General features: G+C 35.9%; 1 protein-coding gene across 24 annotated transcripts in view; it reads left to right on the top strand.

Annotated features, from left to right (window-relative positions):
- AKT3 (AKT serine/threonine kinase 3) overlaps positions 1–26117 on the top strand; it is a 395069-nt gene that overhangs the window by 9226 nt on the left and 359726 nt on the right. For 7 of the 24 annotated variants that reach the window (XM_079905023.1, XM_079905024.1, XM_079904994.1 and 4 more), the window contains exons 1-2: positions 1101–1255; positions 7087–7194. In XM_079905023.1, coding sequence (XP_079761149.1) covers positions 7134–7194 — 61 coding nt within the window. In that variant the 5' untranslated portion in view covers positions 1101–1255; positions 7087–7133. Of the gene's footprint in view, positions 1–1097; positions 1256–7086; positions 7195–22250; positions 25061–26117 lie in introns of those variants that run through there. The other 17 variants (XM_079904995.1, XM_079905013.1, XM_079905007.1 and 14 more) reach the window with 9 other exon arrangements.

The raw sequence follows: 26117 nt of genomic DNA on the forward strand, positions 1-26117 counted from the left end.
TAAAGCTCATATGTATTGCTGTATATATGTGAGGATATTTTTGAGGGCTTTTGTTTATTACACTACAAGGTATCTTATGAAGACCTATGGGTTAAATTTCAGATTTTTGTCCTAGAACAATTGTTTCCTTCTGAACAACTTCTTTTTTTCTTTTTTAAAATATTTATGGATACTGTAAATATTGAAACTGATTGTATTTCCTTATTTGTATTGCTTCCTGAAAGCTTCAAGTTAAATTTGTGGTCCACCTTTCACAAATATGTACATTTTTACTCTGGCTTCTTTTTATCTTAAGTCAATAAGAATGCAGGCTCTGGAATCAGGTAGATTGGGTTCACATCTTGGTGCCATCATTCATTAGCTGTGTTGAAATCAGGCAAGCCACTTAATCTCTGAGCCTCAGTTTTCCCATCTATGAAATGGAGTTAATTGTATAATAGATGTAAGCACCTGTAATAGTTCTTGACATGTCCTGAATACTCCATACTTTTTCCCACTTTCATATTCCCTTTGTTTCACTCCATCTACTTTAAAAAATAATTGATTTTATATGATTTATAATATTTTATTTATTGTAATCTACCTAAAATATTTCTTGGAACAAGGCAGAGTAAGCATAGATAAATGTTGGTTACTTAGCACATTGTTTTTTACATAAAATCCAGCAATTAAAAACATTCACAATTGCTTTGCCATACTATTTCTAAATTTACTGAGATTTTGAAACTAGACATACATGGAGATTTACTTTTAGTCCACCTCACTTTCATTCTCTTCCCTTTTCACCTCAAACACACATTACCAAGGAAATTTTCTGTATTATTTGTGTAGGTGTGACAGTGGTTTTCTTAACACATTTTTTTGTTGCAACCTTGTAGGTTAAAAGTTTCACTGTCCTTTGAAGTTCTGTCACAAGACCAGGGAAGTGCATTCATTATAAAACTACTTAATAAATAAGTTCCCCAGTTTGAAGAGCTAGACTTTTATGTGAGGTCAGGCCAGTTGAAGACATTTACAAAGAATTAGTTGTTTGTTATTGCTGTGTGAGTTGCAAGAATGGAAAAAAAAGAAATTCTTTCTTCAATACTTCCTTCCAGGCTGAGTCATCACTAGAGAGTGGGAAGGGCAGCAGCAGCAGAGAATCCAAACCCCAAAGCTGGTATCACAAAGTACCTTTTCTCCAAGTTGGGGGCTCAGAGGGGCGCCATCATGAGCGATGTTACCATTGTGAAAGAAGGTTGGGTTCAGAAGAGGGGTAAGTGTTCAACAAAACTGAAAATAATATGGTTGGTAAGTGTGCTAACACTAAGTGGTGTCCTGGAAGTTGATATTTTTTTCTGATGCTGTTAACAAAGTAAACTGTGACATACTGTGTCCACTAAGATAGAAATGATATTTAACATATGTGTTAGGAATTTTCTTGTTATTTAGGAATTCTTTGTAATTCTTGATTTTGATCATTTATAATCAAGAAGGTTTGGCTTTCTGGTATGTTGTGTGCATGGATGTTACAGAAAGTTCATGGTGTATTTTTCTGTATTGTCCACAGATTCTACAATCCAGAGAGGTGTCTTTAGAATGATTTAATATCTAGAAAAGTATCTAACTTGTATGCATTTAAAGACATGTAAATATATAAATAAAAGTATTCAATTATATTGAGCCAGTTTGGGCGGTGGCAGGGAAAGGGCTTAAAGTAGTAAAAAGGAAGGATTCACTCACAAACTCATGGATTCAGTAATCCCATAGTTAGATAAGTAAAGTCCTAAAGTAAAAGACCGTATGAGGAAAGGGATTGTGTGTGTGTGTGTGTGTGTGTGTGTGTGTGTGTGTGTGTGTCTATGTTTAATTTCATATTTTAATTTTTCATGATCTACTTTTATTATTCCTTGTTAATAAGAAATAATTATTATTTCTTAAAGTTATTTAAATACTTTAGATAAATAATTCAAATGCATTATTATTTTTTAATACTAAAGGAACTCTTCAATGTAAAGCTTAGTTTATGCTCCATGAGATCACCTGCTTATGTAGTCAGTGTGTTTATTAGAAATCTAGACTAGAGTTTAGATTAGTTGCTAGGCAACTACTGTTTATCCACATGGCCAAATTCAGTAGGATGAAGATGGCTACATTCTCAGAGCTTTTAAGTTCTCATATATCTATTTTCTGGTTAAAAGTTACCTCTTAATAATTTAGTGATTTTTAATATTCTTTGAAGTTCTGTAGTTAATACTTAGGCTAAAAAGCTGTTGTCAATAGTTAAATATGATTATGTGTTAATGAGTTTTTAAAAATCGGCCTTATTGGGCTTCCCTGGTGGCGCAGTGGTTGAGAGTCCGCCTGCCGATGCAGGGGACACAGGTTCGTGCCCCGGTCAGGAAAGATCCCACATGCTGCGGAGTGGCTGGGCCTGTGAGCCATGGCCGCTGAGCCTGCGCGTCCGGAGCCTGTGCTCCGCAACGGGAGAGGCCACAGCAGTGAGAGGCCCGTGTACCGCAAAAAAAAAAAAAAAAAATTGGCCTTATTGAGTTGTAATTTACGTACAATAAAATTCACCAATTTTAATCCACCAATTTTTACTTTGATGAATTTTGCTAAATTTATACACTAGTGCAACAAACCCTAAAATCATGATATAGAATATTTCTATCATCCCAGCAAGTTCCCTCATTCCCCTGCACAGTCAGTCCTCTTCCCTGAACTCTGGCAACCACTGATTTGCTGTTACTATAATTCTGCTTTTCTAGAATTTCATATAAGTAGGATAATACAATATGTAGTCCTTTGTGTCTGGTTACTTTCACATGGCATAATACTTTAAAGATCCATCTATGTTGTTGTATATATCATTAGTTTGTTCCTTTTTCTTGTTGAGTGGTATTCCACTATCTGGACATACCACAATTTACCTGTTTACCAGTTGGTGGACACTTGGGTTGTTTCTAGTTTTTGGCTGTTATGAATAAAGCTGCTGTGATCATTTGAGTGCACGTCTTTGTGTGATATGTTTTCATTTTTCTTGGGTATTAACCTAAGAATGAGATTACTGAGTCATATGGTAAGTGTATGTTTAACTCTATAAAAACTGCTAAACTGTTTTCCAAAGTGGCTATTCGTACTGTTGTTTAATTTTTCTCATGTTATTCTCATATTATACATTTGGAAAGCATTTTCACATTTCAGTGCTGTATAGAAGTTATTTAAAAAAATTTTTAACTTGTCCATTACATTTATATTATTTTTCCTATTTTGTTGGGGGGGGCTGGCAAATAACTTAAACCTTTTGGAGTTTTACTTTATTTATTTATTTATTTATTTGCGGTACGTGGGCCTCTCATTGTTGTGGCCTCTCCCGTTGCTGAGTACAGGCTCAGGACGCGCAGGCTCAGCAGCCATGGCTCACGGGCCCAGCTGCTCTGCGGCATGTAGGATCTTCCCGGACCGGGGCACGAACCCGTGTCCCCTGCATCGGCAGGCGGACTCTCAACTGCTGTGCCACCAGGGAAGCTCTATCCCAGTTTTATATATAATATGCTAAACATTATTTTTGATGAATCTTAAGTAATCTAGTATATCTTCATTGTGAAAAAATGAAGAATTTAAACTTTTAATGCCTATTCTTGCCCTTCTTCCTTTTATTGATATTTGTTTATTTTTTGGTGTTTGTGATTAAACTTCTAGCACTTGCACCGTTAATTCTAGAAAGTAGAATTGCCACTTTATAAGTTGAGGAAAATTAGTACCCCTCACAATCTTTCCCTTGAATTCCACATTCCCTTCCCATTTTATGTCAACTGTAACATTGATTTTATATTTTTAAGGTTTATAATAGTTATATTTGCTGATTCTAAAAAGCATTAATCCATATTATGATTATGTACATAATACTGCTAAACAGAGTAGTATGATGGGATCCATAGAGAATAGATGGATTTTTTTTTTTTTTTTTTTTTGCCGGACGCGGGCCTCTCACTGTTGTGGCCTCAGCCGCTCCGCGGCATGTGGTTCTTTCCGGACCAGGACACGAACCTGCGTCCCCTGCATTGGCAGGCGGACTCTCAACCACTGCGCCACCAGGGAAGCCCGGATTTTTTTTTTTTAACATCTTTATTAGAGTATAATTGCTTTACAATGGTGTGTCAGTTTCTGCTTTATAACAAAGTGAATCAGTTATACATATACATATGTCCCCATATCTCTTCCCTCTTGCATCTCCCTCCCTCCCACCCTGCCTATCCCACCCCTCTAGGTGGTCACAAAGCACCGAGCTGATATCTCTGTGCTATGCGGCTGCTTCCCAGTAGCTATCTATTTTACGTTTGGTAATGTATATATGTCCATGCCACTCTCTTACTTTGCCCCAGCTTACCCTTCCCCCTCCCCGTATCCTCAAGTCCATTCTCTAGTAGGTCTGCATCTTTATTCCCGTCTTGCCCCTAGGTTCTTCCGACCGTTTTCTTTTCTTTTTTTTTTTTTTTTGATTCCATATATATGTGTTAGCATACAGAATTTTTTCTCTTTCTGACTTACTTCACTCTGTATGACAGTCTCTAGGTCTGTCCACCTCACTACAAATAACTGTTTCGTTTCTTTTTATGGCTGAGTAATATTCTATTGTATACATGTGCCACATCTTCTTTATCCATTCATCTGTCGATGGACACTTACATTGCTTCCATATCCTGGCTATTGTAAATAGAGCTGCAGTGAACATTTTGGTACATGACTCTTTTTGAATTATGGTTTTCTCAGGGTATATGCCCAGTAGTGGGATTGCTGGGTCGTATGGTAGTTCTATTTTTAGTTTTTTAAGGCACCTCCATGCTGTTCTCCATAGTGGCTGTATCAATGTACATTCCCACCAACAGTGCAAGAGGGTTCCCTTTTCTCCACACCCTATCCAGCATTTATTGTTTGTAGATATTTTGATGATGGCTATTCTGACCGGTGTGAGATGGTATCTCATTGTAGTTTTGATTTGCATTTCTCTAATGATTAATGATGTTGAGCATTCTTTCATGTGTTTGTTGGCAATCTGTATATCTTCTTTGGAGAAATGTCTGTTTAGGTCTTCTGCCCATTTTTGGATTGAATAGATGGATTTTTATACTCTCTTGGTACTCAAGATCATCCCATACTTTAGTTTGGCTTCTAGTTTGGCATATAACTTATTTTTGAATTTTCTAATTACTACATTTTCCCCCTGTTGGTAGAAGAGGGTGTCCCTTCTTCATCATATCACTTGGTTATCTAGCTTTTTAATCATACTGTTTGTTGAAGTTCTAATATGAACTGACTTTTTTCTGAGTATAATGCTTAGCTAATATCATTATTTAATTGCACTTTTGGAAAAGTGTTTTCTTAGCTCTCATGTCTTTTTTCTTTTTGTTTTGGATTTATTTTGTAGTTTTCTGGAGTACTTCCTGAAGTACCGTTTTCAGAAGGAATGTGTTTGGGTGCTTGTCAACACCATTTTTGAAGTGTCCTTTTCACTTTTGCACCTGATACATGCCCTTGGCTGGGTATAGAGTTCAAGTTTAAAATTATTTTCCTTCAGCATTCTGAAGGTTGTGTTTCATTGCCTTTTAGTAACCAGTTTTACTGATAAGAGGTTTGATGCTAATATGGATAGTATTTTTGTAGGTAGCCTGTTTTTGTTTTCTGGAAGCTTTTTGTGTTGATGCCTCTTTATCCTTGGTGTTATGAAATTTAAGGAGGATGGGTTATAGTCCTTTTTAATTTATCCTATAAAGCATTTGGTGGATCCTTTGAAAATGTGGGCTGTTCTTCAGTTCTGAGCAATCTTCTGTATTTCTTTCATTATTTTTTCCCTTCTATGTTCTCTATATTCTTTCATGTTTTTTTCCTAGAGCTTCTATACCAATACTCTGTTTTGAAGTTTTTCTTTTTTTTTATCTTTGTTTTTTCTCTTTGTTCTGAGAGATTTCCTTGACTCTCTTGCCCTTTATTGAATTACTTATCTCAGCTTTTACTTTATATTTCTGGGAATTCCATCTAGTTCATAGTCACCAGCTCTTATTTTACATATATAATATAATCTGTAATCTTACGACACTAAAAACATTTTAAGTTTTTTCTCCTCATTGAATAATTCTTCCAGTTTGTTTATTTTGGTTCTTTCTTTGGTAGTGGTTGTTTTCTTCAGGCGTCTGGTGATCCCTTTTAGTCTGTGTATATTTCTGAATGAAAGACTGGGGTTACAGATAGTGTCCTCTATTTTTACAATTTATGTATTTTCCCTATACTTTGATAAGTTAGATTTCACTGAGTGAGGATTTGTGATGCTATTGTTTAACTGTACTCTTGAAAGGATTAGTTGAAACAGTTGGACATTTTTTTTTCTTCCACTCTTAATTTATCCCTTTAGAGATTTTCAGTATTATTTTAATAATAATTTTATGTTTTAGTCAAGCAAATTTCATTATATAGTCTGTTGTTGTTTGCTTATATTTCGGTTCAAAGAATTTCTTCTGAAAGGTTATTAATTATTATTTGCTCCTTGCTTATTACCCTGGGTAGATTATTATCACCTGAACTTTGGCATAGTCATTTGAAAATGAATATATCTGCCTCCTTTACCTCACAGTGTGATTGTAAGCATTGCGAGATAATGTATGTAGAGGAGTGGTTTTAAACTATTAAACTATAAATAAAATAAATAAATATAGAAAAATTTATAGTTCTTACTTTGACTATCAGTCCTTTTTCTCAAACCTGTATTTATGAATCAGTTCTTAGCTCCTATCCAGGTATAATCTCATTTTATTTGTAATTTTAGTGTTAATAAGTTGCTCTTCAGTAAATATCTTCCTAGAAAAGGAAGAAAAAACTTAAAGATAATTACTGATATTATGTAGGATAAATGCTTTCCTAACTTCCGTTATTAGTGGTAGATCAGTAGTGAAACCTTTTTTCCTGTACTTATCTGGAGCAATTGCAAAATGGTGAGTATTAATTGAGATAACACATTAACATAGTATTGTTGGTATAAGAAATGACAATAAAAGAAACGTCAGTTGCAAACTGGAGTATTATCTGCATTTTCCTTCTTACTGGTCCTAGGAGAGCACCTCACAGTTTGACTGCACATCAGGATAAGAGGCATCTGCATGTATATTAGACACTTCTTAATTTACCTTCTTCAAAGACCAGCCTGTAGGCATACTCTAGGTAACTCAGTCTTTAAACTAGATGTCAAAAGTTTTGCTTTCTTAGTTTCCATTACAGCTTAGTAGTAATATTTGCTCTTAAGAAAGTTATTGTATTAATAAAATGGGAAATTTAACCTGCTTAAATGGTTTAAATTATAGAAATAAGTATATTGTAATAATATTATATAAGGGTTTATTGTAATTCATAAAATTTTGTTTGGTTAATAGTACTGTTTCTTAAAAACCTGAGTAGTCTTTTATTAATGTGGAGAGCCAGTTCCTTTGATAACAAGTTAAAATTTGTAATGTATTTCTAGTCAACTCATCATCTTGATGTTTTGAAATTGGTACAAATCTAAGAGGTAGTTTTATCATTAAAACATTTTGATTGATGAAAATGCATGATATATTAATTGCTTACACTTTTTGTTGTATTTAACAAATCTAACTTTCATGTTGTGTTTTTTGTGTGTAACCACCTTGTGCTTTTAAAGAACTTTTTCCCTAGTTTGCCTTGTACTTATAGTTTCCAATTCAGGGATATCCATAAACTGTATCTATTGAATGACATTTGTCTTATATCCTATGAAATGGTTTGATTAGATGAACTAGAATGTTAGTATTTGTTGATTCTAAGCTAAAACTTTATATGTTTATGAGTTTTCTCACAAAACAGCTTAATCCCCACTGTGCAAAATATACCTCAGTAACGAAGAATGTAAGCTTGGTTATGTTTTTAACACGTGTTGTGATCTAGTCAATTGTAAGTTGTTACAGAAAACAAAGTGTGCATTTTTGGGGGTGCTTATCTAAGTCCAAGGGTCTTTCCTTCTCCTTTCATTTGTATGTACTTGTGTACATTTTGTTCATGTTTTATTCACAAAGTGACTTTTGAAATAAATTATAAAGTGATTAAGGAGAGAGAAAATGACAGTATGATTTCCTGTTTACTACTCAGCAGCAAGGGTTTTCCATAGAGAGTAAAAAGCAGTGGTAGTGGTGGTAGTGACTGTATAAACCACATGGTAGATTAGAGAAGCTCGCTTTGACTATTGATGTTATAAATGGAGAAGAAACATGGAAAAATTAAATGTATTTTCTAATAGCATTGAAACTTGGAGATTTAATGTATTTGCTGTAATGTGAAATTTGTTTTTCCTATTGTTTCAATATATTTGTTTTGAAAATTTTAAGTAAACCAAATGGAGAGAACCATCAAATAGCTTTCATATGCATTCTAGGGTTATATAATTATAAAATTGCCATTATACACCTTACTAATCAACAGTTGAGTCAGTGTATTGATTTTATATCCTACAGTCTCATTAACTTCACTTGTTAATGTTAGTTACTCTAAATATTTTGTGATGATCCTCATCTGCAAAGAGCCACAGTTCTGTTTTTTCCTTTCCAGTCTTTATGCCTTTAATTAACTTTTCTGGTCTTACTTCACTGGTTAGGACCTCTAGTATAATGTTGAGTATAATTTGTGAGAGTGGACATTTTTGCCTTATTTCTCATCTTATTGGGAAAGCATTTATTTTACCACTAAGTATCATGTAGGATTTCATTGTTGCCCTTTATTGGGTTGAGAAAGTTCCCTACTATTCCCTAGTTTGCTGAGAGTTTTTATCATGAGTGGGTATTCAGCTTTTTCAGGAGATTTTCTGGCATCTATTGAAATTACCATTTAATTTTTCCCATTATTCTTTTAATATGTTAATATAGTATACTACTTTCATTGCTGGAATAAATCCCATTTGGTCATGATGATCTTTAATATATTGCCAGTTTATTTTATTTTATTTTATTTTTATTTTTGGCTGCGTTGGGTCTTTGTTGCTGCGTGCAGGCTTTCTCTAGTTGTGGTGAGCGGGGGCTACTCTTGGTTGCGGTGCTAGGGCTTCTCATTGTGGTGGCTTCTCTTGGTGCAAGCATGGGCTCTAGGCACCCGGGCATCAATAGTTGTGGCACGCGGGCTCAGTAGTTGGGGGACATGGGCTTAGTTGCTCTGCGGCATGTTGGATCTTCCTGGACCAGGGATCAAACCCGTGTCGCCTGCATTGGCAGGTGGATTTCTAACCACTGCGCCACCAGGGAAGTCCCATGTTGCCAGTTTCGATTCACTAATACTTTGTTAAGGATCCTTTTTTACATTTATCAGAATATTGATTGATAATTTTCATTTCAGGTTTTGCATAAGTTATGGTAGACTCATAAGATAGGTTGAGAATTCCCTCAAATTTTGAAGGAATTTGCAGAAGATGGGTTTTATTTCTTCCTTATATGTTTGATAAAATGCAATCAGTGAAGCCATCTGGGTTGGAGCATTTTTGTGAGTTTTTTAATAATACATTCAATTTATTTAATAGATATAGGACTATTCAGATTTTGTTTCATCTTGTGTCAGTTTGAGTAAATTGTGTATTGTGAGGAATTTGTCCATTTCATCTAGTGTTGTTCTGTTGTCTGCTAATTCTGACATTAGGATTTTCTTGGAGTTGGTTTCTGTTGATTGTTTTTTTTCTTTGCCTATGATTACATTTTCTTGTTACTTCACATGTCTGGTAATTTTCAGCTGTATACAGTTCGTTGTGGATCTCTTATTTCCTACTGAACACCACTGCTTTATGTTCTAATTGGTACTTAACTTGATTCTATTCAGTCTCTACAGTTCATTTCTCCTGTTGTGAAAAGCAGTTGAAATCTCTGCTTTTTTCCTCCCACTTTTTGCTTTATGCTTTCAGGCTCATTGGAGTTTTTCCTATGCATTGGAGTTTTTCCTATACATGCAGTATTTATCTAGAATTCGGGCAGAGTTTATGTGCAGGTTTGGGGGCTCCTCTGTGTCTCCCTCTCTCGTGGGCTATCCTTTCTACTTTCTAGCCATGAAAAGTTTTTGGCAGTTCTGAACTCCATCATCTGACTCCTTAAGCCAGCAAGACTATGATTTTTTTGTCTAAGTTTTTATCCACACTAATCTCAAGGAATGGAGGAGCCCCTCAAGCAAAAAGCCATATAAAAATGCAAATCTCATCCAGTGCAGTTCCCTTCTTTCAGGGGCCAACTTCCCCCCAGTTTCTGCTTGCTTTTGGTGCTTTCCACTGCCTTCAAATAGTTTTTTTTTAGTATTTTGTACAGAATTATAATTTTATGTATGGGAAAGTTAGCCTAATACAAGTCTCCCTACAATCACTGGAAGTGGAACTCTGCTAGGCATATGTTTTAATGTATAGATCTAAAATTGTTCAAGCTTTATAAGTCACTTAGTTTTGTTATTTGTTAATTTAATTACTTATAACAGATTAAGAGGAGTAGAAGTTTCATCTGCCTTTGTGGTTGAGGAAACAATGGTTTAAACCAGGTGAGCTCCAGTCACCTGTAAACATAGCTAAACCTTTTTTCCAAGTAAATTTATAGAACTTTAAGCTAGAGGAGACTTTGGAAGTTGTCTAGTATTATACTCATTTGTCGTACAGATTAGAAAACAGGTCATTTTTTGAGTCAGGGACAGAGCCAGGACCAGTAGCGGAATTTCTTTATTGCCAATTTTATGATACTTCATATTTTGTTTCTTTCTTGTCACTCAAGAATATACTGGAGTTCTTTTAAAAAATCTATTATTAGTACCTGGTGAGGGGGTAAGAACTGTTGGACAGGAGAGTTTAAAACTCTCTAAGAACGGAAAAGGGGAGTATCTTCCATCTGGTGGAAACTTCATGTGCCATTGGGGAGTGCAGGGAAGCTATACCTCTTGAACTTGTTGTGTTAACTCACTTGGAGAAGCTACCTCCATAGCTTCTGTATCCTTTGACATGGAGAAACTTTCTTTAAATATTGGCATTCTGTTCGCATTGTCTTACTGATGTTATAACCATGCACCTACCACTGTATTTTCTTATAGGTATGTTTTTACTTATGCCAGTTTTTCTGCTTGGCATTTTTTTTTTTTCCCCTTCTGTCTTTGTTGGTGAAAGTCTTTCATGACCCTCAAAGCCAAGTTTTAGTATCACCTCCTTGGTATTTTCCCACATCACAGTCTTACAAAGTTAGAATGAATTCTCTTGTCTCTAATATTACATCACTTTCATGCCTTTGCTTCCTTGAGGCTTTATATTGACTAGTTATTACATAGACCCATTATTTTACGTTCTCCATTATAAACTCCCTGAGGGCAGGAAACTTGTCCAGTATAACTATATTTCTTTCCCATATAGGGTCTACCAGTGCCTTGAACATAGTAGGCTCTTAATCTATTTTTGACGAATGAATAAGGAAGAGGAAGAAGACAATTCTAGACGTTCAAATAGCAGTATGTCACAGATTTCAGGGCAAGGAACTCAATTTGGGACAGCTGAAGCAAGGCAGGGCATATAGAATAGATCATCACAGTTGTGAAAGCAGCCTGTACCTAGGATAGAGTTTTGGGATTCCAGATCAGGTCATACATCTGGTGTGTTTTTGTGTGTAGGAACTAATGGGGTAGGAATTAGTAGAACTGACTAAATGGTTATTCCTGGCAGAGGTGGCTGGGCAGAACCCTCTTAGTCCCAGAATAGGTGAGTATATAAGTTATCTAAACCAGGTAAGTGGGACACTGTAGTGAAAATACAGTAGTGGTCATAGTTCTGGAAGGTTTATCCATATTTTAAGGGTAATTTTTGCTTTACTCTTAGAACTGAGAAGTGCTTCTGAGTTCATGAAACTTAACTTTCCAAGCTTATAAGAAGAATCTTTTCTGATGGGTTTCTGATGGATCATTTATTGTAACTAAAATCTAACTGTATAAGGCATGACTGTTTCATTATTTAACAGCTCTGAGCACTAGTGGTCTTTGTTTTGCCTTCCTGAGCAGTATAAAACAAGTTCTGTTTTCCATGTGATAGGCCTTCAGATATTTCAAGGTCACTGTGATGTCTTCCCTAAAATCTTCTTTTTAAGCAAAGTGTTCTCTTTTCTTTAATTCGTTTATTGTATGACATGGTTTCTAGCTCTCTCATACGTAATCTTGTCCTACTATGGAAATATCTCAGTTTGTCTTAGAATGTGGTGCCCAGACGTGAACGTAACAATGTATTTATTATACTTCCCCATCACTAGTTTGTAAAAGTTTGTGCTTTCTCATACCATAGCCATCACTGGGTGTTATTCTTTTTTTTTTGTTTGTTTGGTTTTTTGTTTGTTTTTTTTAGTTTTTATTGGAGTATAGTTGATTTACAGTGTTGTGTTAATTTCTGCTGTACAGCAGGGTGAATCAGTTATACATATACATATATCCACTCTCTTTTACATTCTTTTCCCATATAGGTCATTACAGAGTATAGAGAAGAGTTCCCTGTGCTATACAGTAGGTTCTTATTAGTCATCTGTTTTATATATAGTAGTGTGTATATGTCAATCCCAGTCTCCCAATTTATCTCTCCTTCCCCCTGCTTCCCCCCGTTTTTAGTTTTTGCCATTATATTGCGATTTTATTTTACATTTCTTTGTTACTGAGGCTTAACTTTATTGTTACTGCTTTTAGCCATTGCTTTCCTCAAATAAATTGCTTGTTCTTATCCTTAGTCAGTTTTTGTATTGAAGCCTATGTCTTTAGTCAAGTTCATAAATTGTATATGTTCTTATTTATTTGTAAGAACTTTTTATATATTCCGGATACTGTTATTTTATTGATTGTTTTGTCACTGTTGCAAATATTGATATTTTCCTGATTTGTTTATGCCTTTTAACTTTAGTTTTGTCTTGGCAAAGGTTTTTAAGTGTTACATATTCTGCTGTATCAAACTTCTCTTCCAAGGAGGCCATTGACGTCATACTTAGAAACTTTTGCCCTGTTTTCTTTGAGCATCATTACGATTCTAAAAATTTGTGTTATGGAAGTCATATATGAGTTCTTTTTATAAAAGACCAAAGCAGCAAATAAATAGAGTACCATATAATTCCTCCACTATTATTTTCCTTCTCAGAAATATTAGTGTCAAGTGTGTTGTGCCAGTATAAAGTCAAATTTTCCCTCAAATATTTGAGAACCAGAAAGATGCATGCCAACTGTAAGTAGTATTTGTCTCTTGCCCAGAGATTGGGATTCAAGAAAATTGGGCAGGGCACAGGAATAGGAATAATTGAAGAAATGAGATTTCTGTGCTCTATTCTGTATAAACATTTGGATCTTTCTGTTTTGTCTCATTTTCCATAAATGGCATCATAATCACTTAACAATATGTCTTAGAGATTTGTCTATGCTGTTGCAACATGGTAATTCAGAAAAGAATGACTACTTTGATAGAACTTGCTTCTAGTGAACCTATTCTTATTTCTCATCCATCTGTTTTTCTCATTTTTAAGAACTCATACTGTCAATTTAGTCCAGTGGTTAAGAGAATGGAACTTCAAGTCTTGGCTTTGCCTTTTACTACTGACTGGGGGCAAAATACTCAGTCTTAATATGCCTTAAATTTCTCATCTGTAAGATGGAGATGATAATAATGTCTGTTTTATATGGTTGTAAGACCATATAAAAGATCATAATGTTTGATTAGCTTTTATCACAGTACATGGGATATACTAAATAGTTAATAAACAGTATCTGCTATTGCTACTTAATATGTTATAGGATATTGCTAACTTTGACATCAAGTTTACTAATATTTAATATTTAGGCTCATCTATTGTTTTCTCCTATAAAAACACTTAAGGATCCTTGCCCGTACAGGTTTTTATTTTGTTTTGTTTTTAATACCCTTCTGATGCTCTGTATTTCTCAAAGATTATTGATGCTAACTGGAACTCAAAGTGATAACTTACTATCTTCTCAGCACCTCTGGACATCAGTGTTTGCATTATGATGGCTCTCTTGTGAGAAGACAAGTGTAAAAGAGGAGTTAGTATTCCTTTTCTGTTGTCTGGCCTGAATGTTGTGCTCTCTTCCTCAGTCTTCATCTTTTATCATTTTAAAAGTTATGTGTGTCTTTAACAATTTTTAAAAATTAGTTTGTTTTCCTGTATTTGCTCTCTATTATGAAACTACTATCTTTTCCAACACTTTTTCTTAAATTAAATGAATTAGTGCTACAGCAACAAGTATGTATATTTTTTTCTTCCTCACTCAGGATTGGGTAAGGCCAAATGATAGTTGCATTTTAATCCTGTGGTTGACTAAAAATGTTTGCCATGTAAGAACACTAATTTCCTTATCTTCCACATTTGCATACTAAGACATTCTATCTAAAATTCATGTGTCAAGGAATAGAGGCTTAAGTATATTTTTTAATGTTATCAACCAGTAGAAAAACTAAAAATGAAAATAAAAGTAGTAAAAATTGGGAAGAAAGGTGAAGGGGAACAATTTTTCACCTTCATGGTGGGAAGTCAGTTGATACGGTCACAGGTGATAAGAAAAAGAGCTATAATGCCAGAAATATTAAAAGTGGCTATTTTTGACAAGTGGAATGGTGAGGGTGTGGGGGGGTTGTGTGTGAATGGTGGAAGAGACAGTTTATTTTTAAGTCTTATGTTCTTTCATCTGTTACTGAATTATTGTTACTTTGTGCATGTATTAGTTAATAGTAATAATAAACTGTATCCTGCATGATACCAGTTTATGAAAATAAAAAGCATAGTTCTGTATATTGATATAAGTGTAAAAATTGATTGGAAGGAAATATACCAAAATATTAAAAGTGGTTATCTCTGGGTAGTGGGTTGTTTTCTTCATTATATTTTTCTGTATTTTGTAAAATTTCTGAAGTTGAATGTGTAACTTTTATAATCAGAAAAGTATTATTAAGGGAAAATATATAGGATTGTCATACATTTGGCATCAGTATGACTATTGTTTATTTACACAAGTGCTATAACTTTTTTTTACTTAAAGGAATTAGAGAACCATATTCTCTATATGTTTTAAATGTATTAGTAAGGCAAGCATTCTGCTAAAAATAACTGAATAAGGAGGTAGCCAGCAGTAACAAAGGCAGGTTTATTTATTTTACCTAAAAAGGGTAAAGGTGGGCAGTAGCTGGTTGTTTATCAGAAAAGGATAAAATCACCAAAGATTCAAGCTCTCTCTGCTTCTTTACCTTTAGTTTGTTGGCTGTTCATTCCTGCAGTTGTTGCTTCAAGGTTTCAAGATGGCTTTCAGTCTGTAGTGGGAGGTGGCCAGGGTAAAAGGTATTGGGAATTGATACTGCATTAGCGAACCAACAGTGTGTGCCACAAAAAGTATTGAGATACATATATATAATTATAATGTTTGTACTTCAGTTCTTAGATTTCTAGCAGAGACAATTTCCAACCTTTATAGAGGTCAGATTGAAAATTTGGCACACAGCATCCTCTAAAATTTACCCCTGTGGAGATTATTCTAAAATATAGCGATTTTTTCTGTTCGTTAGGAGTATTAGACTTGTGCCTCCTTCTGAAAATAAGGGTAGTTTGGGCTTCCCTGGTGGCGCAGTGGTTGAGAGTCTGCCTGCCGATGCAGGGGACACGGGTTCGTGCCCCGGTCTGGGAAGATCCCACGTGCTGCGCGGCGCACGGAGCGGCTGGACCCGTGAGCCATGGCCGCTGAGCCTGCGTGTCCGGAGCCTGTGCTCCGCAATGGGAGAGGCCACAACAGTGACAGGCCCGCGTACCGCCAAAAAAAAAAAAAAAAAAAAAAAAAAAAGGTAGTTTGGTATTCTGAGTTGATAGAGAATTAGGAAGTATGTTTGTAAAATGATCCTCAATTTGACTTGATTCTCCTTGCAGAATCCAAATTTCAGTTTCTAGCCAGTTTTCTGAGGATTGTGAGTTTTTAGTGTATCAAATCAATTATATAAAGGTTTTCCTTTTTGTTTTTAAGTCAGTATGCAATGAAATCGGTAGTCACAGGTTTTATAGCTGATGATTCCAACTCTACCAACCCAAAAAGACTCAAATTACATCGTTCAAAGTGTTAGGTTTTATATTTACTTGGATTTTATATTTACTTGGATTTTTTCATCCATATATTTTAATGAGTACTACCCCTTATTTTCTTATTCCTCTGTCACTGACTTCTTTAAAAAATTTTTTTAATGCAAATTTATATAGCTTTCAGGGTGATATTTATATGGCTTTCAGCATTAAAATGGTGCTGAATAAAAATACATTACTATCAAATTAGACTTGTTTGTAGAAGTTTAGGTCTTAATAGTTGTGTTTATCAATGAATTGATAAACTTCTTTTTTGTTAATTTTTCTTACCAGTTACCCAGAGATACTTATTTAGCCCCAAGCAATTTTATCTTAGTCTAAAAAGGTGTTACCACTTTATGCTTCTGAAGAGTGAAAAATTGTTCCTGTAAAATAAGTGAGCATATTTATTTCTAGTACTTGGATAAACTCATTTCTTTAATCAAATTAGAGAAGTATGTACTGGAGACTGGGGAGGATATGGAGATGCAGGTCACCTGCCTTCATAGAGTCTAGAGTCTAAGTGGGGGAAGAGACTCTTTAAGATGAGTTAATTTCCTCATCTGTATTATGGGGATAATAATAGTTCTTACCTTATGAAGATTATTGTGAGGATTGAGTTAAATCATGTGAAAGGCTTTGAATTACGCCAGGCACATAGTATGTGCTTCATAAATGTTAGCTGTTTTTACTATTATTATTAAAAAAGAGATTTGTACAAAGTGCTTTGGGGGCACAGACTAGGCAGGGATTGACTCCCTGGAAAAGAGAGGGGAGTGATAAAATTTTTACCTGCCTTCAATTCTGCTTCATAGTTACCTTGTTTATCTTTGCTATTGAATGCCTACTGCATAGTAAGTTCTCAAAGGAAGGAATCAGAGAAGTTACACAAGTGAAATTTTCTTAAAACATCTTAAAGTAGATGCCAGTAAAATTGGAAGATGTAGCATTAAAATTTATCTCAGTCTTCTATGCCTGACTTAATCCTAGGATAGAATTTAGAATACTTTTTCAAATAAGTAAATAACAGAGGATAATTTAAGGAATAGAAAAGCTATTATTTTTAAACAGGCTTTTGAAACAAGCTGGGTTTTCAAATAGTTTAAGATGATACTTTCTAACAAGGACTTGGGGTGCAAGTATCTTGCACTTCAGACTAGACACATAGCTATATATTTTGACAGAAGTACTGTGTCGTTTTAGAGCAGTATAGCTACATTGGTTGTCTGCCGCTATATAACAGATTACCCAACACTTAGTGGTTTAAAACAATGATTTATTATTTTTCATGATTCTGTGGTTTGACTCAGTGGTTATTCTGGTGATCTCAATTGGGGTCACTCAGTTGGCTGCATTTAGAGGGTAACTAGGCAGAACTGGGAGATCCCAGAAGGCTTTGCTCCCATATTTGGGTCCTTGGTGCTGAATGTTGACTGGGAGTAAATTGGTTCTCCTTTCTGTTGCCTTTCTTCAGCAGGACAGCCTGAACTTCAGAGCATTTGGCTGGCTTCTGAGAATGCAAACTACCAGCCCTACTAAAGGCTAGAACCAGAGCTGGCACAGCATTTGTTCTAGTACATTTTATTGGTCAGACAAGTCACAAGGCCAGCCTAGATTCAAGAGGAGGAGAAACAGAGTCCATCTCCTGATGAAAAGAGTGGCAAAGAATTTGTGGCCCCTTAATCTACAGTAGTAGCATGGTGCATTATTTTTGATTGGCTCTTTGCATTCTACCTTCCATGATTTATCCCTTATGTTTCTTCCTTTATGTTTTACCTTTTTATTTTTTCTTTCGTCCTCAGTGAATTTTTGTAGTTTGTCTTCTGTTTCACTGATTTAAATTTCTGTTCTTTTGGTACAGTGTGGATTTTAGTTCAGCCTTTGTTTTTACTTTGCCTGTATGCATTTCTTTTCTAGTTTTCTTTTAATATATGCTACATTTTAACCTTCTCCCTTTTCTTTGTGCCTTTTATCTTTAATTTTATGGAATCTAAATCTTCATTCACAACATAAATCATAGGTGTGGTAGCTGGGCTAGAGTCATGTCAGAAACACTGGGGTGGTGTCTACCAGGTTTTGTTATTGACATTAGGACCCTGAATCTTTGGTTTAGGAATCTAGTGGAAGATGACTAGATAGCCCCTTTTGACGGAGACAACCCTTCAGCTTTTGATAATCACTACTGAGTTTTTTTTTTTGCGGTATGCGGGCCTCTCACTGTTGTGGCCTCTCCCGCTGCGGAGCACAGGCTCCGGACGTGCAGGCTCAGCGGCCATGGCTTACGGGCCCAGCTGCTCCGTGGCATGCGGGATCCCCCAGACCGGGGCACGAACCCGCGTCCCCTGCATCGGCAGGCGGACTTCCAACCACTGTGCCACCAGGGAAGCCCCAATCACTACTGAGTTTTTACATGTTGTAAAAATGGTTTCAGCTGGTTACCCATAAAATTGTAGTGAAATTATAAATTGCTTAAATTTTGTGATTTAAAACACATAAGATAAATGCTAGTTTAGAAAGCATTTCAACCTGTGCATAACTTAAGTAAACTCAAGTAAAGCCTTTTGATGACTGCAGCTGTGGTAAACATGCTGCCTGCAATCTCAGGAGAGATCCTGGTCCAGAACCACCTGACTATGCCCCTCCTGTCCCATTGAAACTGTGCAGAAGTTTACTGTATTTGAAACGTTAACTTTTGGGGTAGTTATATAGAAATTGTACAGATTTTGGTATCAAAAGTGGTTTTATTTTGCCATAACAACAACCTGAAATGGAGGCCTGTCTTTAGAACTCAGTGGTGGACACAGTCTAGAAAGATTTTGAGGCATTAGTGAAAGCCTGAAAAGCCTTGAAAAGATTGTTAGTGGAAGTTTGAGGCCTTTGAGAAAACTGTGGGTAAGAGCTTAAAGAAAAGTAAGAAAAATGTTATCAGCAGTTTGAGGAAGGAGATTCTTGTTCTGTAGTGGCAGAAAGTTTAGGAACTCTGTCACCGGCTATAAAATGAGAAGCAGGAAAATGTACACAATGAACTAGGTGATCTAGCTAAGGGAATTTTGTAAGCAGAATGGTTTCTTCTTGCTGCTTATATATAAAATGTAAAAGGAGAGGGACCAATCAAAGGAAGTACTGTTAAACAAAAAGGAGCGTGGAACTGCTGAGTTTGAAAATTCCTAGCTTCTTCATTTGACCAGTGTTGCTAAAATTAAGGAGTAGATTCTGGGAAACAGCAAATCTAAGACACTCTCAGGAAAACATGTTCTACAAATGAAGCTGAGGATGTGACTTTAAAATCCTTCAAAACCTCAGAAAGATCCAAGTTGTTGTCTCAAAGACCTCTTGAGTCAAACAGTAGGGGTTCTAAGAGCATTTAGAGAGTTGTCCCTCAGCAATCTCATCAGAGGCCTACCATATAGAAGGAAGGGCTTATCTTGAAGAGATTTATGGATATGGCCTTTGTCTCACAATGGAGTAAACTGTGATAAGATTCTCAGGAGATCCACAAAGTTTCTTCTCTCCTCTCTTCCTCCCTTTCCCCTCGTATTCTTTCTTTTAATGAGAGTGAATTGGCCAAAACACTGTCAGCTTGCACTGGACTTGGACAAAGACAGTACAAACAAAAAGCAGCCTTTGGATCCCTGAACCTCTGCAGGCGGGAAGCATGTTGAGAAAACTGCACAGCTGCAAACATGGGCTATCCTTTATGGAAAAGAAAGGATGACTTGGAAAGCAGAACCAAGAGCCTAGAGGACAGAAACAGGCCTTAAATTCTGATCCGGGATTGGCTGTACTGTGCTGGATTTCAGAATTGCTATGAGCCAGTGACTCCCATCGACCTCCTGCTTTCTCTCTTTTGAGCAGCAGTACTGTAGTAGTTTCCCTGTGCCTTTTGTGCCTTTGGTCCTGAGTTCCTGACCCACAGAAACTGTGAGATGATAAAGGCTTATTGTTATTTTAAAGCTCTAAATTTTGTGGTAATCTGTTATGCAGTGATAGATAACTAATGCAGTGACAAGTTGAAATATGGCAGGCTGAGAACAGAACCCTGCAGACATTTCAGCCCTGGAAGTGGGGGAGAACATGAACACAGAGGGAAAATAAGACCTCTGATTTCAAAGGTCTTCATCTGTTAGAATCATGGGCTAACTGTTTGTCATTGGAAAAACATGTAAAGTCAAGAATATTAATGTGTGTTCTGTTAAACAGTGGAGAAAGGAGTTATCAATAATTATTGCTAAGGACTAGAATTTTATGTGTAAAATGGGGAAGAACTCTACTTATGTTACCTTTAGTTTTACCATTTAACCTTGTTTCTTAGTAAGCAAAGTTGTTTACATAGTGTATATTCTCAGAGGTCAACTTATTAATTTTGTATAGAAGTATTTAAAATAAATAAATCTTAGATACAGTAGGGCTCTATACTCAGCTTTTATCAGTTTACTTATCTTTAAAGTGAATGAAAAGAGGAAATTACTTTCACTCTTAACTCTTTATTTGAAAATTTTGAAAATTTTAGTTATACAGAAAAGGTAAAAGCTACAGAGTTAATGAGCATGTAAACATCCTTAATGTTTTACCACATTAGCTTTATGTGTGCTTTTTTCCCCACCTTTGAAGGTACACTTGCTAAAACTTGCATATATTTAAGGTATACAATGCAGTGTTTTGATATATGTGTACATTGTGAGATGATTACCGTAATTAAGCTAATTAACATATTCATCACCTCACACAGTTACAATTTTACTTTTTTTTTTTTGGTTGAATCATTTGAAAGGAAGATGCAGATGTTGCTCCATCCCTTAGTTCTGTTAGCCCAAATCTCCGAGGATGAGGTATTTATAACTATCATTAATACAACTAAGAAAATTAATACATTCAACAATCATATCTAATATGGCAGTCCAAAAAAGCTTTTATATGTTTTTAAAAATCTAGGATCTATACAGTATATTTGCTTATGTCTCTAGTCCGTTTTATTCTGGAATAATAAAAATGTGACATTATGTTGCTTTCTATGACATTGATTCTAATTTTCTTTGAGGATTTTATGCATCATGTTGCCTTGTAGAATATTCCACATTCTGGATTTGTCTAATTTTTCTTTATTATTACATCCAGGTTGAACCTTTTTTGGTGAAAATACTGTGTAGATGATGTATAGTTGATCAAGAAGGTGACTTCTGGATCGCTTCACTATAGATATGTTTTTTTCCCCATTTACAAACCTGTGGGGTCATAATTCCCAACAACTTTTCACTTTGGTTTTAAACTTCCATTGGTGCCACTGCCTGAATCAATTTTTACATTGTGAATTCCAAAGGAAAATTCCTTTGTAACGGCCATATAATATAGCCATATTCGCAGTTCCCTGCAAAAAATAAAATTCCTTAGCCCCACTGAAAGAATCCACTGTTGTTTTTTCTTGTTAATAATAAATATGTTATTTGGACTGTGGATTTGAATATATTTATTGTCTGAGTTCCATGTACGTTTATTTTTCTTAATGAAGAATTTTGAAAAACTTTGATTTAATTTAAAACAATAAATTAATAACAGATCTGTTGGATAGTTTTTAGAATTCCTAACAGTGAGGCTCATCGAACAGTTGTGCGATACTTTTTGAATACCAGCTACAGTGTAAGGAGTCACACCAGATAGTATAATGTACTTAACATTAAAAGCTGTAGGCCTCAAACACTTATCCAGATAAGTTGAGAAGGTAAGACACATCTGCATATAAAAATAGAATAATATTCACAGCAGGAAAGCATATATGCTGAATCACTGGTATAGTCAGTAAATGATTTTTGTGTTCAGGAAACAGTCACTTTGAACTTTGACATGTGCAAAAGCAGTGTAGGTATATGAAATGTCTTAGGATGTCACTGACATTCTGAACCTGGGCTTTTTTTTTTTTTTTTGTGGTACGTGGGCCTCTCACTGTTGTGGCCTCTCCCGTTGCGGAGCACAGGCTCCGGACGCGCAGGCTCAGCGGCCATGGCTCACGGGCCCAGCCGCTCCGCGGCCTGTGGGATCTTCCCGGACTGCGGCACGAACCCGTGTCCCCTGCATCGGCAGGCGGACTCTCAACCACTGCGCCACCAGGGAAGCCCTGAACCTGGGCTTTTGAAACATATATTCCAATAAATAATCTAGTGCCTACCATGTTGTAGCAAGAAGAAGCAAAAAGAATAAAACATGTCTCTTGCCCTGAAACACTATCATTGAGGATGATACTGTACTATCACAGGGATGTATACTATATAAAATCATTAAAAATTCTATAATAAAGGTATCTACTTAGTGCCAAGGCTGTATAGGAGAGAGAACTAGGAATTCACATTGCTTGGGAAGTGGGTTTGTGACAGGAAAGGCTTCACAGAGTAAGTGGCATTTGAGTCTGAGGGGAAGTTTTTAGATTGAGAATGGAAGAGTATTCTAGGCAATAGAAGATGGGCCCAAATGCCCAGAGGTGTGATATTGTGTGGCTTGGTTTTAGAGCCTGGTGATGCCATTTCAGGAAATTCAGAAGTGGTCCTCGTTTGGGGGAGGGGATGATAGAAATGGTTGTTCAGCCTTTCGTGTGTGTAATTTTTTCTCATACAGGAGAACAACACAGTTGAATTTTAATGGTATGTATAATTTTTCAAAAAAAGTATACGGAAAGCAGTGGACTGAAGAATGAACCCGGGAAACACTTAACTCTACTAACAATTGAGGAATGGGAGGAAAAGGTGACCTCCTTAGGGAAGTACAAAAGGCGTTATTTATTAGGAAGGAAGAAAGCTAAAACAGTAGTGTCATTAGAACCAGTTGACAAGAAATTTTACAAGAGGATGGTTAATATCACAACAGAGTGTACAAAGGAAATGAAAAAATTTAAAGAGGCCATTGGATCTGACAAATAATTTTGTGAATTCAGTTTCAGTGATTTGGGGGAGGGAGCTGGAAGCCACTTTTCTGGGGAAAAAGAATGATGGATGCTTAAATACTGGATTTAAACCATTTGTTCGAAAACTTTGGCAGTGAAAAGTAGGGTAGCAATGGAATGAGTACAGTTTGGTCAAGTGAAATTTCTTTTAAAAGTTAGAGAAAGCCTTGTACATGTATGATGACAGAGTGGAACATGCCAGTGGGAAAGGACATACTACAAGTTGGCGGAGCATAATTGATGGAGCAAAGGGTTGGGAAGAGATGAGAACATAAGAGAAAGGATTAGCCTTGGAAAGGAGGAGAGGCAAGCTTCTAGTTGGTCCAAAGGGAAGGAAGTGATCATGAAGGAAGAACAGAAAAGGAAGGATTATTAAGGAAGAGAAGTGTAAAAAAGGAACTTACATGTGGTGCTATTACATTCTCTGTGAGTTTGGATAGAGCAAAATCATTTTGGTTTTTGAATTTTCTATTTGATTTATGTATTCCAGGAGCATTAATAGAGGAATTACCCACCCAGCGTAATCTAAAGTTGGAGAGCGGCATGGCAGAAGGCTAAAGGGCAAAGGGGTAGACACATGGTATTTTCTACCATTAGAAACATTTTAATACAAAGAAAATATTGAACATCAAAATACTCTAATATTTAAAAATGCAATTGTTGTTAATACGTAAAGATTTAAAACCCTGTTTAGGAACACAATATTACTGGGTTTAATTTAAAAAATTTTGTTAGTATATAAATTTAAAAGTATATATAGATAAAATTACTTATCCAATGTTTAAAATTTTGCAGCGTTTTTTTAAACTAAGGACTTTTCTCTCTGAGAATAATTAGGACTTTTCAAATTCTAAGCAACAACAACTCAACACAAGCTTAAGCAATGAAGGAAAAATTAAAAAGAGGGGATGGATTTATTAGATTATGTAAATGGGGAATCCAACATGGACTAATTTCAGGTATTCCCGAATCCAGGAATCCTGGTGATGACGTCAGGTGTTCTTTTTTCTGCTCCATTCTGCTGTTTTCCGTCTGTGATGTTCTCATTTTCAAGCAAGGTTGTGCTCTGTAGTAGGCATGTGGTTACTAGAAGCCCGAGGGCAATATCATCATGGCTCACTATCCGAAAGGAAGATAGGCTTTTTCCCACCAGCCATATAGCAGATACCAGAGTAGATTGTGTCATTTTTTTCACCCCTAATTATCACTGTAGCCAGGGGTATACTCTGCTAGTATAGAGCCTGGGTTATGTGATCATTTCTTGAAGGAGGTCACAATAACTGTGAGCTGAAGGGTGGTGGCTCAAAACTTTGGCACGTTTCCTTCTAGTTGTATGTATGTATGTATGTGTGTGTGTGTGTATGTACTTATTTGTTTTGTAACAAACCAAGTAGTGTAATGAATGCCTTGTGTCAAATTCCTTAGGAAAGAATCAGCCTTTGATTGCTTATATAAATGAGTCTTAACAGCTTTTTAAGTTTATGATTTCATAAAGATACTGTAGAAGCCTTTTCTTTTTTACAAGTAAAAGTGTTTTCTATGCTATATATCATAGTATTTCCAGGCCTTCACAAAAATGGAGCAGTCGTTCATGGGTTGACTTCAATAGTAGCAAAACAAACATTGTGTGATGCTGAAAAGACCTGGATGTGTATCTAGCAGGAGTCTTGAGTTTTAATCTTAACACTTTCAGTAACTAACTGTATGTAAACAACACATAAAACTACTTACACCACTGGGACTGTAAAAATAGATAGGTGGATTAGAGATCTTGTGAAGCTCTAAATTTCTGCTATTTTTAATAGAGTAATTTGGGTTACAGAAAAATGTTAAATAGGAGGAATCTTAATATACTGTAAAGAAAATTAATGATCCTAGTTTTCATGTTAGACAGACTTGGATTTGAATTCCAGCTCCTCTACTCACCAGCTGTGTAAACTTGGACAGATTGCTAAACCTTGTCTCTTCATGTAAAGAATGGAAATAATAATAATAAGAAGAAGAATACCACCTGATTTGAAGTGTAAGGATAGAAATGCATTTGATTTCTGCTCAGTAAACTTTTACTTTTATTAGTTTCTGTAAAGTCCCCTACAAGCTCCAAAATTTGATATTTGGAATTATTTTTGCTACATGAATGTTCATTTCTCCCATAATAACTTTTCTGATAAATTCTATCTAGGAAAATTACTGTTAAGTTACAAATGTCTAGTTATAAATGTATATTTATAACAGCTGCATTATGCCTGTGACATGCTTCCCTTTGAGACCATGTAGTAGAGAATTCATATGGACCATTTCATAACAGGATTTGAGCACTTAATGGTTAGCTATCTTACCAAGAGTTAGGCTTAGTAGGAGATTGTATTGGAATATACCTGATAAAAGGCAAATTATGCTAGCAAAAATGAGGCATACAAACTTAAGAAAATTCTGACTAGGCCATTGGAAATAAGCTGTGGACTTGGGATCTACTAAGATTCCCGAAATCAAGCTAGATAGATATCACTTAAGATTATTGTAAAGATTAAAGGGCTTAAGCCCTTTAAGCACAGTATTTTTCTTATACATTAGCTACTACTACTGATATTTTTATCTTCTAAGTATTTTTATCTTCTGAGTATGTTTCCTCATGACCAGCAAACCACATTTAGTCGAGAACAAATGCTATGGAAAATCCAATGCAATTTTTTTTTTTTAACAATTTGGCAATTTCTTTCTTTCCCTTTTTTTAAATTAATTTATTTTTGGCTGCGTTGGATCTTCCTTGCTGCGTGCGGGCTTTCTCTAGTTGCGGTGAGCGGGGCCTACTCTTCGTTGCAGTGCGTGGGCTTCTCATTGCGATGGCTTCTTGTTGCAGAGCACAGGCTCTGGGCGCACGGGCTTCAGTAGTTGTGGCATGCAGGCTCCAGTAGTTGTGGCACGTGGGCTCAGTAGTTGTGGCTCATGGGCTTAGCTGCTCCATGGCATGTGGGATCTTCCTGGACCAGGGCTTGAATCCGTGTCCTCTCTGCATCGGCAGGTGGATCCTTAACCACTGCGCAGGGAAGTCCTCCAATGCAGTTTTTATCTAAGGAGTC

Source organism: Stenella coeruleoalba (assembly GCF_951394435.1).
Source record: "Stenella coeruleoalba genome assembly, chromosome: 1".
Taxonomy (NCBI): domain Eukaryota; kingdom Metazoa; phylum Chordata; class Mammalia; order Artiodactyla; family Delphinidae; genus Stenella; species Stenella coeruleoalba.